General features: G+C 37.0%; 1 protein-coding gene across 21 annotated transcripts in view; it reads left to right on the top strand.

The window, feature by feature from the left end:
- Positions 1 to 13549, top strand: part of PBRM1 (polybromo 1) — a 70760-nt gene that overhangs the window by 5800 nt on the left and 51411 nt on the right. For 14 of the 21 annotated variants that reach the window (XM_087744537.1, XM_087744541.1, XM_087744551.1 and 11 more), the window contains 7 exons: positions 2141 to 2284; positions 2989 to 3105; positions 3683 to 3751; positions 4514 to 4612; positions 5670 to 5755; positions 8326 to 8424; positions 9703 to 9794. In XM_087744537.1, coding sequence (XP_087600663.1) covers positions 2141 to 2284; positions 2989 to 3105; positions 3683 to 3751; positions 4514 to 4612; positions 5670 to 5755; positions 8326 to 8424; positions 9703 to 9794 — 706 coding nt within the window. Of the gene's footprint in view, positions 1 to 2140; positions 2285 to 2988; positions 3106 to 3682; positions 3752 to 4513; positions 4613 to 5669; positions 5756 to 8325; positions 8425 to 9702; positions 9795 to 13549 lie in introns of those variants that run through there. The other 7 variants (XM_087744554.1, XM_087744543.1, XM_087744542.1 and 4 more) reach the window with 4 other exon arrangements.

Raw genomic sequence — 13549 nt, 5'->3', positions numbered from 1 at the left:
GTGTATGATGTCCTACTATAGCAATTTTTCTGTGGAAAACTATAAAATAATGTGGGGAGGGTCTTCATGTAGTTTTCCAAAAGAGAGAGAAAGCAAAAATAGAGGTGTAAACTGAGAAAAATATTCTTCTATCAAAGACCTCCCATTTTACAACACACTCTGTGTGACCTATTGAAGTAGAAAAAGAGTTTATAAATAACAGCAGGCATGCAGTAGGAGTGTTGAATCTTTCTCTTCCATCGGCCACTTAATAACATGAAAGAAAAGCACATTGATTATCATGGTCAGTGATGATCGATTGTGAGTGTATGTGATGACGTATTTCATCAATGGTGCAACCCCCATGTCCGTTTCCCCAAACTGGGTATATGTTTTATTTTAAATGTTAATGTTTTTTGTTGCAGTTGCCATAAGGAAGTAGGAAAAAATTGGATTAATCTCATTTAATGGAAGGCTATGTTAAATACATAAACCAGTGAAATTGTATGTAGTGCCTGAGATGATGCAGCAAATCTAAAACTGCTAATATTACCTTTCATATGTCTTTGACTTTGGAGGTGATTTAAATGACTGCTTTCTGAATAACCCAACCAGTGTAACCAGGTGACATTCAGAAAAGCAATGTTTATTTTGTTTACGTTTGTGTGGCGTGTAGCTTTTTGAAAAACACTCAGATTTATGGCTTAATGCATATGCACATTCTGGTTACAGTAGAAAAAGTACAAAGACTTCCAAATTCATTGTGTAATCCTGAAGCTTTGCAAGGCACTTGCCCATTAATGTTGGCTTTTTCACGGTTTCTACATGAGGGAGAAGGACTTGATGGCAGGAAAGAATGCTTAGAGTTTTACAAAATGTGTGCTGCCTTTGCCTACAGAATAGTGGACTCAAAATTATGCCTGTATCGTAAAAATCTTGCCTGTAGAATAGAAATAGGTAGCCATCGTTCTAGGATGAAGGAATGTTGACATTTCCAGAGAAATATGGAGTTGTGAGCTGGAGGTATGGCACACAAACATAACCTCTTCTTTTTTCATCTTTTACCTTATCCGTGGCAGTTCCAATGGTGATATAACACAGGGATGGCTGATTCATTGTCAAGGTCTTTATTGCAGCAGATGTTTTATTGGCAATGCTAGATTAGAATGGAAACCTTTGGGTTTTCAGTATTTCAGTTCAAGTCTTACACTTTTGAGCATCTTGCATTTATATAGAAGGAAGCAAGCTAGTGGAGCAGAATACCCTTTAAATCTGTTCCTCGTAATTAACACCTCATCTAATGTCTTGAGAATATTTAAACCTAATAAGGTAAGCTTAAGAATAGTTCTCGTGTTGGTTTCTCATTTGTATTACAAGCTGTCAGAGGCTGAGAGAGTGAAGAAGAGTGTAATCGGCAGTAATAAGGTTACATATCTGCAGGAATACCTGAAATAGAGGTTAAGTGACAGAGGAAAGGGAAAGAAAAATACAAAAGAGTGGAAAAGCAGTCTTTTTTCTGGGTTATGTTCTTAAGTGGTAATGTTAATAGGCACATGCTTGTCTGCCACAACAACTCAGTATTTACAAAACTTAATTTGCTGACTAATGCTTCTAGCTCTTCCAAAAAAATATACCTAGATGTGTACCCAGATGGTGGCATGTTGTCAAGTTCTTTGGAATTTCACAGTTAATTCTGAGTTATGGAAGGGTATAAGTCATTGCAGTGCTTTCAAAGATATTGGCACATTTATTGGCATTCTTCTTCCATAGAAATTAATTTTCAAGTGCCGCACAATGGCGGCAGTATTGGCTTATATCACATTTCTGGCATACTGATATTCAGTCTATTTTAAATACCAGTAGTGTTACGCTGCAACAAAACCTGATGACTTCTGCAGATTCATCTAATAGGCTCGTCCAAGCCTCAACCCAAGTAATTTTATTGAAAGACTTAGATGCTTTGGAGTGATAGGAGGTTGTATTTTCTAGTGCTTATTGCGATTCTTAACATCTCTATTGAAGAACGGCTGAAGCAGCGATTTCCCAGGTTTTCTATTATTTATTTAATGCATTTAGTACCTTTCAACTAATAATTTATAAATTTCCTTCATATAAGAACGATCTGAATTTTGAGTAGAATGTTTGAATTTTTTTTTTGCAGCCTGATTCTCCTGAATATAAAGCTGCCTGCAAATTATGGGAGTTGTATTTGCGCACAAAAAATGAATTTGTTCAAAAAGGTGATGCTGAGGAGGAAGATGAAGATGAGGAAGGACATGACAATCAAGGCACAAATTCTGAATTAGTAAGTGTGGGCATGGCAGCTGCAGTTAGAGGAAGCCATGGCTGTGTATGTCAGCTGACTCTGAGAGGCAGATTGGCCGCCATATGTGGAAAAGCATTAAGTCTTTTCATAGTTAAATTATGCCCCAAAAGCTATTTCTTATACAAGTTTATTAGTTAATAATTTCACAGCATTGTATGTGTGTTTCACTTTTTGTCTAGCAAAAAAAAGTTATGAGGTTTTCTGATATGGATAAAATGTGGTTCTGGTTTAGTTGAAACTAATATGATGTGTGCTTGGTATCATCCCCGCATTGAGGTTTGATGCGAGCCAGCTTCATGTCTAATGACACTGTTTTCCAGTGTGTGTCCCCTTCAGTTAGTGCAGCTGTTCATGGAGTGTTTTATAAGCCAGATATAATAGGAAGTTTGGGCTTGTCTGTTTTTTGTGATGTTGGGATGCATGTTTTCATTAATGTTGACAACCACGTCTATTCTAACAATACGTAATATATGTCTGACAGTCTGCAGTGTAAGTGTGAAATTAAGGTTTTCTCATATGCTTTACCTAAATGGATAAACAATGTTGTTTTCAAAAGTTGCATCCATGTTTTATAGCTGACTTTTTTCTGTCTTTGAAAAGTAAATTCATATATTTCAGTGCAGCTTGAAGCACTCCACTATGGCTGCTATTAAAACTCTTTGTGATTTCATTTCTTATGTTAGTCATCTCCAGGATACCTGAAGGAAATTCTTGAACAGCTTCTTGAAGCTGTAGCTGTTGCCACAAACCCATCAGGACGCCTCATAAGTGAACTGTTCCAGAAACTTCCTTCTAAAGTGGTGGGCATTTTAATAATATTGGTTGTGTTCTAAGTTGGAAACCCGGACATTTATGTAACTGATTGTGTACGCCATGATGGGCACACTCAGGATGCAGTTCGCCGTTACTGTCTCATCAGTGGCAAACTCCAGCTGTTTTCAGAGCTTCCCTCCCTTCTTTGCTCCTACCCTCTCATTCCCAGCCCTTCATTGCAGATTGGGGCTTGCCCTGTTCTGTCAGTTTAGTTAATTGGGGTCTTTTGGTGCAGAGTCTTTAATTTTTTTAAATACGTCTGATTTCGCTGTTCTGTTTCAGAGTGTGGTGTAACAAGTTTAACCAGCAAAACACATACTCTGAAGATCATCACCGCATATTTGGCTTTCAGACAGAGCTGTTCCTTTATGTCAGTTTACTGATGAATTATAATTCCTTGTATCTGCCTTATGATCTGGCTTGCCCAAATTGAAGCCTAGTGCTATGTTTATGAAGCTTATGCTGTTCTTATCTGCAATTCATCTAATAGCTCATGCTATGAGCTATTGGAACAATAGCTTTGTGACTATTTATAGTAACACATGAATTATTTTTGTTTTCCAGCAATACCCAGATTATTATGCAATAATAAAGGAGCCCATAGATCTTAAAACTATTGCCCAAAGGATACAGGTACAGTATGAGCCTATTAATGTGTCATAGTATAGACTTGTTTAACAGTAAGCATTCTAAAATCGTTAGGAGCCAAAGTTTACGGCGGTAGGAAAGGCAATGTATTTTTCCCCTGCTACTTAAAAATCTGAACACTATACTGATTTAATGTTCGGTCCTGGGTTAATGCTGCAGAAGTAGCTGTGTTGCAGATCATGCATTGTAAACTGTAGTGTGCTGGCATTGAGCCTGAATATCTTGGGTTCCTTGATGTTTAATGGTTTAAAGTAGTTCCTTGGCACGTACTGCTAATGTAAAACATTGAGGTATTAAAGCTTGGTCGTGCATTATCATCACGTACTTTTGTTCTAGTGCTATAAATAGATGTTTTGTACTGATGTATTTTTCATCTTACTTCTCCAGTTATTTGAAATATTGTTCTGTAGTTCTAGCATTTTGTATAATAGTGAGGGATAGCACATAGACTAATTGAACTAGAGAATAAAGGTAAAATAACATTTTTTCAGAACCCTTCAACATTAAGATAATCTAACGCTTTAAGTATTTTTTCAATCTTTTACTTAGCATTCATAAGCACTACAAGGACTTAGCACTTTTGTTACTTTTTTTTGATGACTTTTTCCAGATACTTATCTGTTCTCTTTATAACTATGTCCTTGTTTTTCTATAAATGTTCCCTTTATTCTATATGAATTCCCTTTGCTTTTCACTCATGCTGTCTGAAGATTGCCACTTTAACCAGTTCTATTTTTTGTTGCATAGAATGGAACTTACAAAAGCATTCATGCAATGGCCAAGGATATAGATCTTCTGGCAAAGAATGCCAAAACCTACAATGAGCCTGGATCACAAGTATTCAAGGTTAGTTTCAGTTGTTCATAGTTTGATTTGAGTTCAGATTTTCTTTACTGCTTTCTGTGCTGATTGATCCTTAAATGAATCTTTAGCATAAGGCCCTAAAGACTCTGTTTGCATTTCTTAAAAAATAGCTATTAGTGGCTTTTCCTTTTTTATATTGCTTTTAGTATAATTGGGGTGCATGTAATGTTTTTTTTTTCCTTGAGGTATGTGATTATTTCCAATTAAATTTTATCTCAGGATATGAGTTACATAACTTCTTTGGAGAAATGGAGGATCCCTGTAGTTGTGATTGAAGTGGAAGTGGCTGAAACAAGTGATAGTGGTAGTACTCAGTTGTTGTCTCTTTCCAGATTGCAGGAACTGTTTATGGTTTTCATCATAAGCTTGAAAATCGGAGTCAAATGTACAAATTATCACATTGCTGTTACCATGTACTCTGGATGTAAGAGAATTTCAGTGGTAAATTAGTCTTTTGTGTGCTCGGTTTTTAAGGGCTTTGTAGTGAGACACCTTGTATATGTATGTTATTATGTAAGTGGTTCTTGGACTTTGCCAATTGCACTTCTGTTTAGATTGTAGTTTCAGTTCCTACCGGCATTACTTACACTTGTAACCTCACTCAAAACTTGTAATCTCTATTTTGTGAACTGTTACTCCAAGTATCAAGTCCATGGGTGTAGAATGAGAGAGACCAAGCATTGTAAACCTCGGTAATGGTGGTAACTATTTGATGGCAAAGGCACAGAAGCTAATTTCCCTGTTCAGTTCAAAGTGGTATTCGTGTATATTTGCAAATTGTGGATTTTTATTTTTTTTTAAGGGATATGACAACAAATGAGCTTGAAGCTACTCAGCTATTCAGTTCAGTTTTTACAGGCTACTGTGGATGTATTTCAGGAAGACTTTGTTCTGTGTTTGCATTTCTGATGCAAAATTGTTTTACATCTAAATGTAAAAACCCCTTAATTTTTGTTTTAGATTTTTAGATAGATGGATATACCTGACTATAACATTCTTCACTTTCAACATTAAACAAAAAAATTCTTTTGATTGACAGGATGCAAATGCAATTAAAAAAATATTTAATATGAAAAAGGCTGAAATTGAACACAGTGAGCTGGCCAAGTCAAGTCTCCGAATCAGGTACTGCGAATAGAGTTCTTTTTGTAATTTCATATAAAAATCTCTATAGACATTCCCTTAATTTTGCTGTGGAGAATACAGTGGGAAATAATTGCTTGAAAACTTAGTTTATTGTTGTTTTAAAAGTTATGAATTGTAAAATAGTTTTTGGAAGGAAACTTTTTATTTAAATACTTCTGTGGTGAAATATTTATGTGATGTACTTGATTGTGAAAAACAGTGTCAGTGGATCTTTTATAACTTAAGCTATGGCCAACTTCCACCATATGTGTTTAGAAGTTAATAACCGAAAAGGAATAGTGAGGAACAAGGTGCTTTGTTGTGCTTTGCTTTATGAAAATGCTGGATATTCTTGAACCTTTTTAGGAGCTGAAACATAAGAGCTCACAGTTAATTAGGGAGGGGCAGAAACACAGGAACAAGACATCAGGCAACAGCTATTTAGAGGGAAGTCCACATTATATAAACTCTTGTTTGAAAACCAATTTCTAGCCATGAAAAGAGGCACAGGACACTGAAGATTTGGACTTTGTTAATCAGTGAAGCATAGTTTTGGTCTTGAACAGGCAGGTATAAAACACTGTTGATAGCTCTATTTGTTTCATGGAATGATTTTATTTAGGAAACAGCATTTTCTTCCTGTGAACATCCATGTTCATCGTGCGATGCAGAGAAGTGATGCAGTCATTTTAGATTTTCTTATCTGAAATGCAATTAAATTTATTCTTGTATAAACTTTTTACGTATGAGTAACACTGAAAAGTAGGTAGATATTATTTGCCAGTATGAGCTGTGTCATTTTTCTAAAAAAATAAAGCAACATCTTGCAAGTCATCCAAGGAGTTAGCAAACTCTTTACAGGGTGGCCTCTCTTTATGTATTTGAGCTGTTTGCTGGTATTTGATGCTGGAAAATAGCTGCTGTGCTTTCCTACAAAGGTTTGTATGGTACAACTGAGAACATTATCACTCCCTTACTTTACTGAAAGGCAGTTTAAATTTTTTTGTTGTCTGAAAAATGTGTAGATGGTGTCCGTATTAAAAGTATTGCCTAAGATTATTACATGTGAAAGAAATGGAAGTTACCTGATTGGTCTTTACTGTTTGGTTTTTGTGGTTCATTTGTTCAGAGTTAGCATGCTTCCCATGTTTGGGTGAATCATTGTTGGAGCATATAAAAATATAAAAGCAGAAATACTATTAGGGAGTAATTCCTGACACGTATTTTAATAATTTTCCTTCTTAAAAGTATGCGTAGTGCCAGAAGACCTTGATTCTACAGGCACTGAACGTACATATGTGTTTGCCTTGCAGTAACTAGAATTACATATAAGCATAGAGGTTTTCTGTTTAAATTGTGATTTTATTTTATTTTTCTCACTGTGTTGGCCATTGATGAAGCTCAGGATGTCAGAAGTGTGTGTCATGTTTACTTTTGAGGCTCAACTGTTTTTCTTCAAAATAAAGCTGTTTGCATAAGAAGGGATGACAGATAAATCACACTGATATTTGTTAGCTGAATTCCTCTCTTGCACTGCCGACCCATTTCCACTTCTCAGCTACCTTATTCTATATTGTTCTCTTATGTACTGTGTTCTCAATAGACCTGCAAATTGTGAAGTAAGCTGAATGTCAGAATAATTGACAGCTGCCTTCTTTGTTTCTCTAACTTGGCAAAAAAAAATTATAATACCTGAAACAGGCTACAGTAATATTGGGCTGCATGCAAAAAAATTTGGGGTGAAAGAAAAACATCATGAAAACCAAACCTTTCACCTGCTCTTCTGCATTTCACTGGTTGCTTTTTTTAATTGAACCATTATTCCTTTTTTTGTTTCTTTCTGCTGAATCTGCATCACAGAATCATTTTTTTTTATTTAAATTCCTAACTGCTTAATTAACTCAAAGCGGGATCTCCTTTACCTATTGATGATTTTGATAAAATACCCCCATAAATTCATTTAAAGTTAATTTACTATATTTTTCTTCTGAATTTATGTCTGTTTTTCTTTGTCATTGATGGATCAGGCTCAAATTCATTGTAACGCTACTAACCTAAGTTCTACAGACATGTTGCCTCTGTGTCAAAAATCATGCTTTTCTGTCGCAGAGTTCATTGTATCCTTTGTCATAATAAATTGCTCTTTGTTGGTGCATTTAACTGTCCTCCCTTAAATAAATGACAAAGTTGCTTGACAATATGCACTGTCAAGCAACTTGACAGTGATTTTGTTAAGTATTGATAAAACATGATTGGATTTGTATAATTAGCTTTATCTGGATGCTAAGGAACATTTTGTTGGCTGCTTTCACTGCTATTGTAGGCTGAGCTGTGTGTATAGCTATTAATCCTTGCTCTGACTTTATAAACAAAATCAATATTAATGCTGGGGCACTAAAAGTATCTTAGTATTACTTTTAGCTTTAAAACATTTTATATCTGTCTCTGAACCTTTTGGCTGATCTATCAAAGTAATTCTGTAAAAAGCTTTATCCTTGCTGCATCTTTTCTTGGGTCTAAGGTGGGCCTCTTTTTTTCCCCTTTCCTTGGCTTGTCTCTTCTGCCTTAAGGACTCCATCAAATTTGACTGCTTCCAAGCTGACAGATCCTTCCTCACAGGGTAAAGGCAGTGTTGGTGATGAGAGAAATTCTTCTAACAAATATTATCGGTAAGTAAATTGTGGACTTGGAGGAAAAGCTGGGTCATCATCATATGGAAATACTAAAATTTTAATTTTTTTTTTCTTTTTAGTTGAGATTGCTCTTCAATATTTGAGATTCAGATATATTTCAGTCAGATATCTATTAAGTATGATTTAATAAGTTACTTTGCCATAATTACTCTTCCATGTTTGATTTTATATTTAACATTTCAAAACACCTGTCGTGAAATACTTTGTGTGCAATTATTTCCTTAGAAATGTTCTGAAGAACAATATGAAGCCTGTAAAAAGAAAGTATTGCATTTGGGATTCATTTATGGCACACTTGCTGGGTAGACTGGATTACTAGAGGCTTTCTGGTTTGTTCTTGCAGTCATCAATTGAGAATTTTGGTACCTAGCAGAGGTCTCGTGTCTACAGTCTGTGGGTTACTGTCTTGCAACAGTACTACCCCTGGCTAATTCCCTGCATGTATACTCTGAAACCATGGTTTAACACAGCAGCTGCAAGGGTCTTTAAGGGATTGAGCATTTGTACAGAGTTGGTGTCATTTTAAGCAACCCATCTGCTTTTTTCCAGTCTTCACTTTGCTCCCACAGGGCAAGGTTGAGCCCCTTGCTGGAGGTACCTAAAGAGCTGACCTAGTAAAAAAGCAGATTGTCAGGCATAGCCTACAGTGTAGGTACGAAATGCCGTGCCCCAGCTTTGGGACAAAAGGGAGGAAGAGAGAGACGCTGAAGAAGTCTTTGTGAGGCCATAGCCCGCGTGGACACTGATTTACTCCACCTAGAAAGCAGGGGAAGCTGCTTCACATACAGGCACTCTGTGTGCTGAAAATGCCTAAGATGGGGTGGGAGAATGAGGGAACACAGCATATAGAACTTACAGCGTGCTGAATTCCTGCATGTAGACAAATCCCTATAAAATAGGATCAAATAAAAAAGGTATTAACTGGGAGGGACTTGTTATCATCCCCCTTCTCCGCCAATAATTCAAATACTCAAGTGTTCAAAATAGGACACATAGCTTGAGCTCTGGCTTTCTGATTGTGTGTCCAGTTTTTCAGTTTGATGGACCGCCTCTTACAGAGGCAGACTCATGGATTGTCAACAGTTTCCCTTGTTGAGGACTCTAGTCTTTTCTTGCATAGTCATGTCTGTGTTCCTAGTAATGTAGGCAACAGTCATGAGCTTCACTTGTTTACTTACACACTCTGGGTGATTGTTAATGGTTAACATAACCCTTTTTTTTAATTTTGCACATTTTTTTTTTCTTTTTTTATAGTAACAAAAGATCAGCCCAAGGGGATCGTTTATCAGCAATAACCATGGCATTGCAATATGGATCAGAAAGTGATGAGGATGCAGCTCTGGCTGGTAGGAACTGAAATGAAGTTTGTCTGTTTATTTTCTTTAATTGAAATGTTTGGAATAAGCAAAACTGGAGAGCTCCTGATACATTCGAATATCTTTATTTCAAAAATATTTTGCAGTGTTTCCAAACTTAGCATGTAATTCTGTTAAATCCAACACCTGTTTCCTCTAAGTATGAATTTATAAATATACAGCTGGTAAGATAGGGTAAGCCAAACTTGCTTGTGTATTTTGAATTTGGTGTGTGTGTTTCCAGGTATACTCACCCAAGCTTTAGGAAACTGTTAGAATCATAGAATCGTTAAGGTTGGAAAAGACCCTTAAGATCATTGAGTCCAACCATTAACCTAGCACTGCCAAGTCCACCACTAAACCATGTCCTCAAGCACCACGTTTACATGTCTTTTAAATACCTCCAGGGATGGGGACTCAACCACTTCCCAGGGCAGCCTGATCCAATGCCTGACTACCCTTTCGGTTAAGAAGTTTTTCCTAATATCCAATCTAAACTTCCCCTGGTGCAGCTTGAGGCCATTTCCTCTCATCCTATCGCTTGTTACTTGGGAGAAGAGACCGACCCCCACCTTGCTACAACCTCCTTTTAGGCAGTTGTAGAGAGCAATAAGGTCTCCCCTCAGCCTCCTCTTCTCCAAACTAAACAAGCCCAGCTCCCTCAGCCATTCCTCATATGACCTCTTCTCTAGACCCTTCACCAACTTCGTTGCCCTCCTCTGGACACGCTCCAGCACCTCAATGTCCTTCTTGTAGTGAGGGGCCCAAAACTGAACACAGTACTCGAGGTGCGGCCTCACCAGTGCTGAGTACAGGGGCACTATCACCTCCCTGGTCCTGCTGGCCACACTATTCCTGATGCAAGCCAGGATGCCATTGGCCCTCTTGGCCACCTGAGCACACTGCTGGCTCATGTTCAGGCGGCTGTCAACCAACACCCCCAGGTCCTTTTCTGCCAGGCAGCTCTCCAGCCACTCCTCCCCCAGCCTGTAGCGTTGCATGGGGTTGTTGTGACCCAAGTGCAGGACCCGGCACTAGGCCTTGTTGAACCTCATACAGTTGGCCCCGGCTTGTTTTTATTCCTTCTAATATATGAAACAGAAGAGGAGACACTGGAGAAGACATCGGGTGCTCATTGCAGTAAAAGAGATTTACAGTGCTGCAATTGTTTGAGAGAAATCTCACTTACGCTCACTCACACTGGCTTGTTCTCTCTTGCTCCCTTGTGCCATTGGGTCTTCTAAGTACGTGTCGAGTTTTATTTTTTTAAGGTGAAGATAATTGATACGAGCTATAAGGATAGATAAATGTTAGAACTTAATTTAGAAATATCTGGTCTAGCCTAGCAGTCGTGAAATCTTGCATGAAGGTTTATGGTAAAGCAAAAGCACATGAAAAGGCGTGCCTTCATACAGCATCCTTAGTTTCATAATAAGCATGCTTTAGCATTATACTGTAAGCATATATGCTGTAATATATGCACTATATCAGATATTTCAGTATTGGTCATAAATCGTTACAGGTTGTCTTTTAAGTTAGCCTGTCCTGATAGTTACATTCTCAGCAACTTCCTTGCATTCATCTCAGAGCAGGTTTCTGAAATGTTTTTGTATGTATACCATTGTTTTATTTTTTGTTTACATTATTTCTGTATTGTTGTGAAATGATGCATCTCTTCAATATGTATTTTTCACGCATTTATTTCACACCTGGTAATTGAATTGTACTCACCACTGTTTTCCAGTGGCTGGATATGCTGTAGAATTTTTTGGATTGTTTTAGATCTTGCTGCAAGCAAAAGAATTTTATTCCTGGTTAGCCCAGAGTTCTGTTATTGCTTCAGAGCAGCTGCTTTCTGGGAGGCGTGAGGAGTATTTATTAGCTTGGTTCAGCATGATTGTTAGCTGCTGCTTTTGCAAATTGTAATTCTGTAAAAACGCATAGCTTTTTATGTCTTTACGTGATTTAAATTCTTGAAGTGGTTTAACCACTTTCTGGTGCCACCTTTACCATGGACATTATTGTCATTTTCATGGGGCCTTTTGTATGCATCTGAGGTTTTTGCCTTGCTGCTGTTGAAGCTCTCCTGTCTTTATTGCATTCACCTAAGAGGTGCAATGTCAATTTTTTTGGCAGACATCTCTCACCCTTAAGATTTTCTGTCTGTCCAGCATACTACTTGGACATCCCTATGCTTTCAGTCTGCAGATGAAAAGGATTTTCATTTAAACCAAGTGGTCTTTTTATTAGTCGCTCTGGTATCTCATCCTTTTTACTTCCTCTAACACTCGTTAAAATAAATGAAAACTAGGCTGCATGACTGAATATTAAGAGAACTTTCTCCTCTATACAGAGAACTAAATCTTCGTGAGCTTCTTTGATTCTAGCAGTTGCCTAAGCAATGAACGGTATCTGTTTCTGACTTGGAGTTTATCCTCACAGTTTCAGAGGGTGTCATGGTAGGACGGAGCTTGTAGAAGATTTCCAGTTCAAATGTACTATTACATGAGCAGCTTCTGTAGCTCCCTTGCTCCTCACTGTAAATCTGTAAAGGCAGGCATAGCTGGTCATTATGTATTACTTATAAATAAGTATTTCATTTTGTGAACAAAGGTATTTTATTTATTATTATTCAGTTTATAAATGTTTTAAGATTGGATGCTGCTTTTGGTTTTACTAGCATCTACCTTCAGTTAGACTTTGAGCATTCATTGTTGTCGAGGTGCTTTGGGACCACAAAAGAGAGAGTGTTTAAAGCAAATCACTTACTGAGTAAAGACTAATTTTCTTTCATATACGTTCAAATACTCTCCTCTCTGCTCTTTTTCTGCATCGTCATTGGGTAAGAGTACATGTATATGATATATGCATTTATATCTGACAATAAAGCTCAGTTCCAGTTGTAAATTAGGCTTTGTCCTTTTGCAGTGAAGTCAATTAAACATCACTCTGTTATGAAGCTGTCGCTTCATTAGGAAACAGTCACTGTGGCATGGAGTGAGCAGCAGGAAATACATTTTTTTTGGGACTGTTGAATGGCATATATTTTGTGGTTATGGTTTACTGCATTTGGCTACTTGTTGTTTGTTTTTTTTTCTCCTGTATCTGCTAACTGTAGTTGTGGTAACAGCTGCATCAAAGGGGAATAACTGACTGTTACTCTCCACTGCCAGCATGTGCTTGGTGGAGATATGGGACCTGCTGCTACTGCATGTTAAAGAACCTACAGTCTTGCATTAGATTGTTTGTTCCATAGCAAAATATGGATTTTTCTGTCTTCTGATCTGAATAATACATTCTTCTTCAGTTCTTAAGATAACAAGTTTCATATTAGGAGAACACTATCATTTCCTGAGTATGTAAGAATATATAATGTTTGACACATCACTTTTATAGAACATACACATCATAATGAAAATGTTTATAGCTGTATTTACAATATTATGTAAACACTTTCCTTTTAGTGCCTGTTTAATTTACTTAGATTTTTATTTTAGGGAATGCCTTGTGTTCTACTTTTAATACAAAGGAAGTACATTTCTTATTTAGGGTATTGAACTGCTTTGTTGCTGGCTGCCACATGTCAGAGAACAGTAATTTACTTGACTAGTTTCTTATTTTTTTTCTCTTTCATAAAAACAAGTTCTTCTGCTTTTTCTGTTCTGTTTCTTACTTTTTGATGGAGCACTCAGAACTGAACTGTTTGAGTAAGCAAAACCAAAGACAGTATTTTGCTGCATAATCTA

This window comes from Nipponia nippon, unplaced genomic scaffold (genome assembly GCF_047370975.1).
Source record: "Nipponia nippon isolate SJK-2023a ecotype South Korea unplaced genomic scaffold, ASM4737097v1 scaffold_9, whole genome shotgun sequence".
Lineage (NCBI taxonomy): Eukaryota > Metazoa > Chordata > Aves > Pelecaniformes > Threskiornithidae > Nipponia > Nipponia nippon.
The sequence above is the reverse complement of the archived record's forward strand: the minus strand, read 5'-3'. Positions and strand labels throughout refer to the sequence as shown.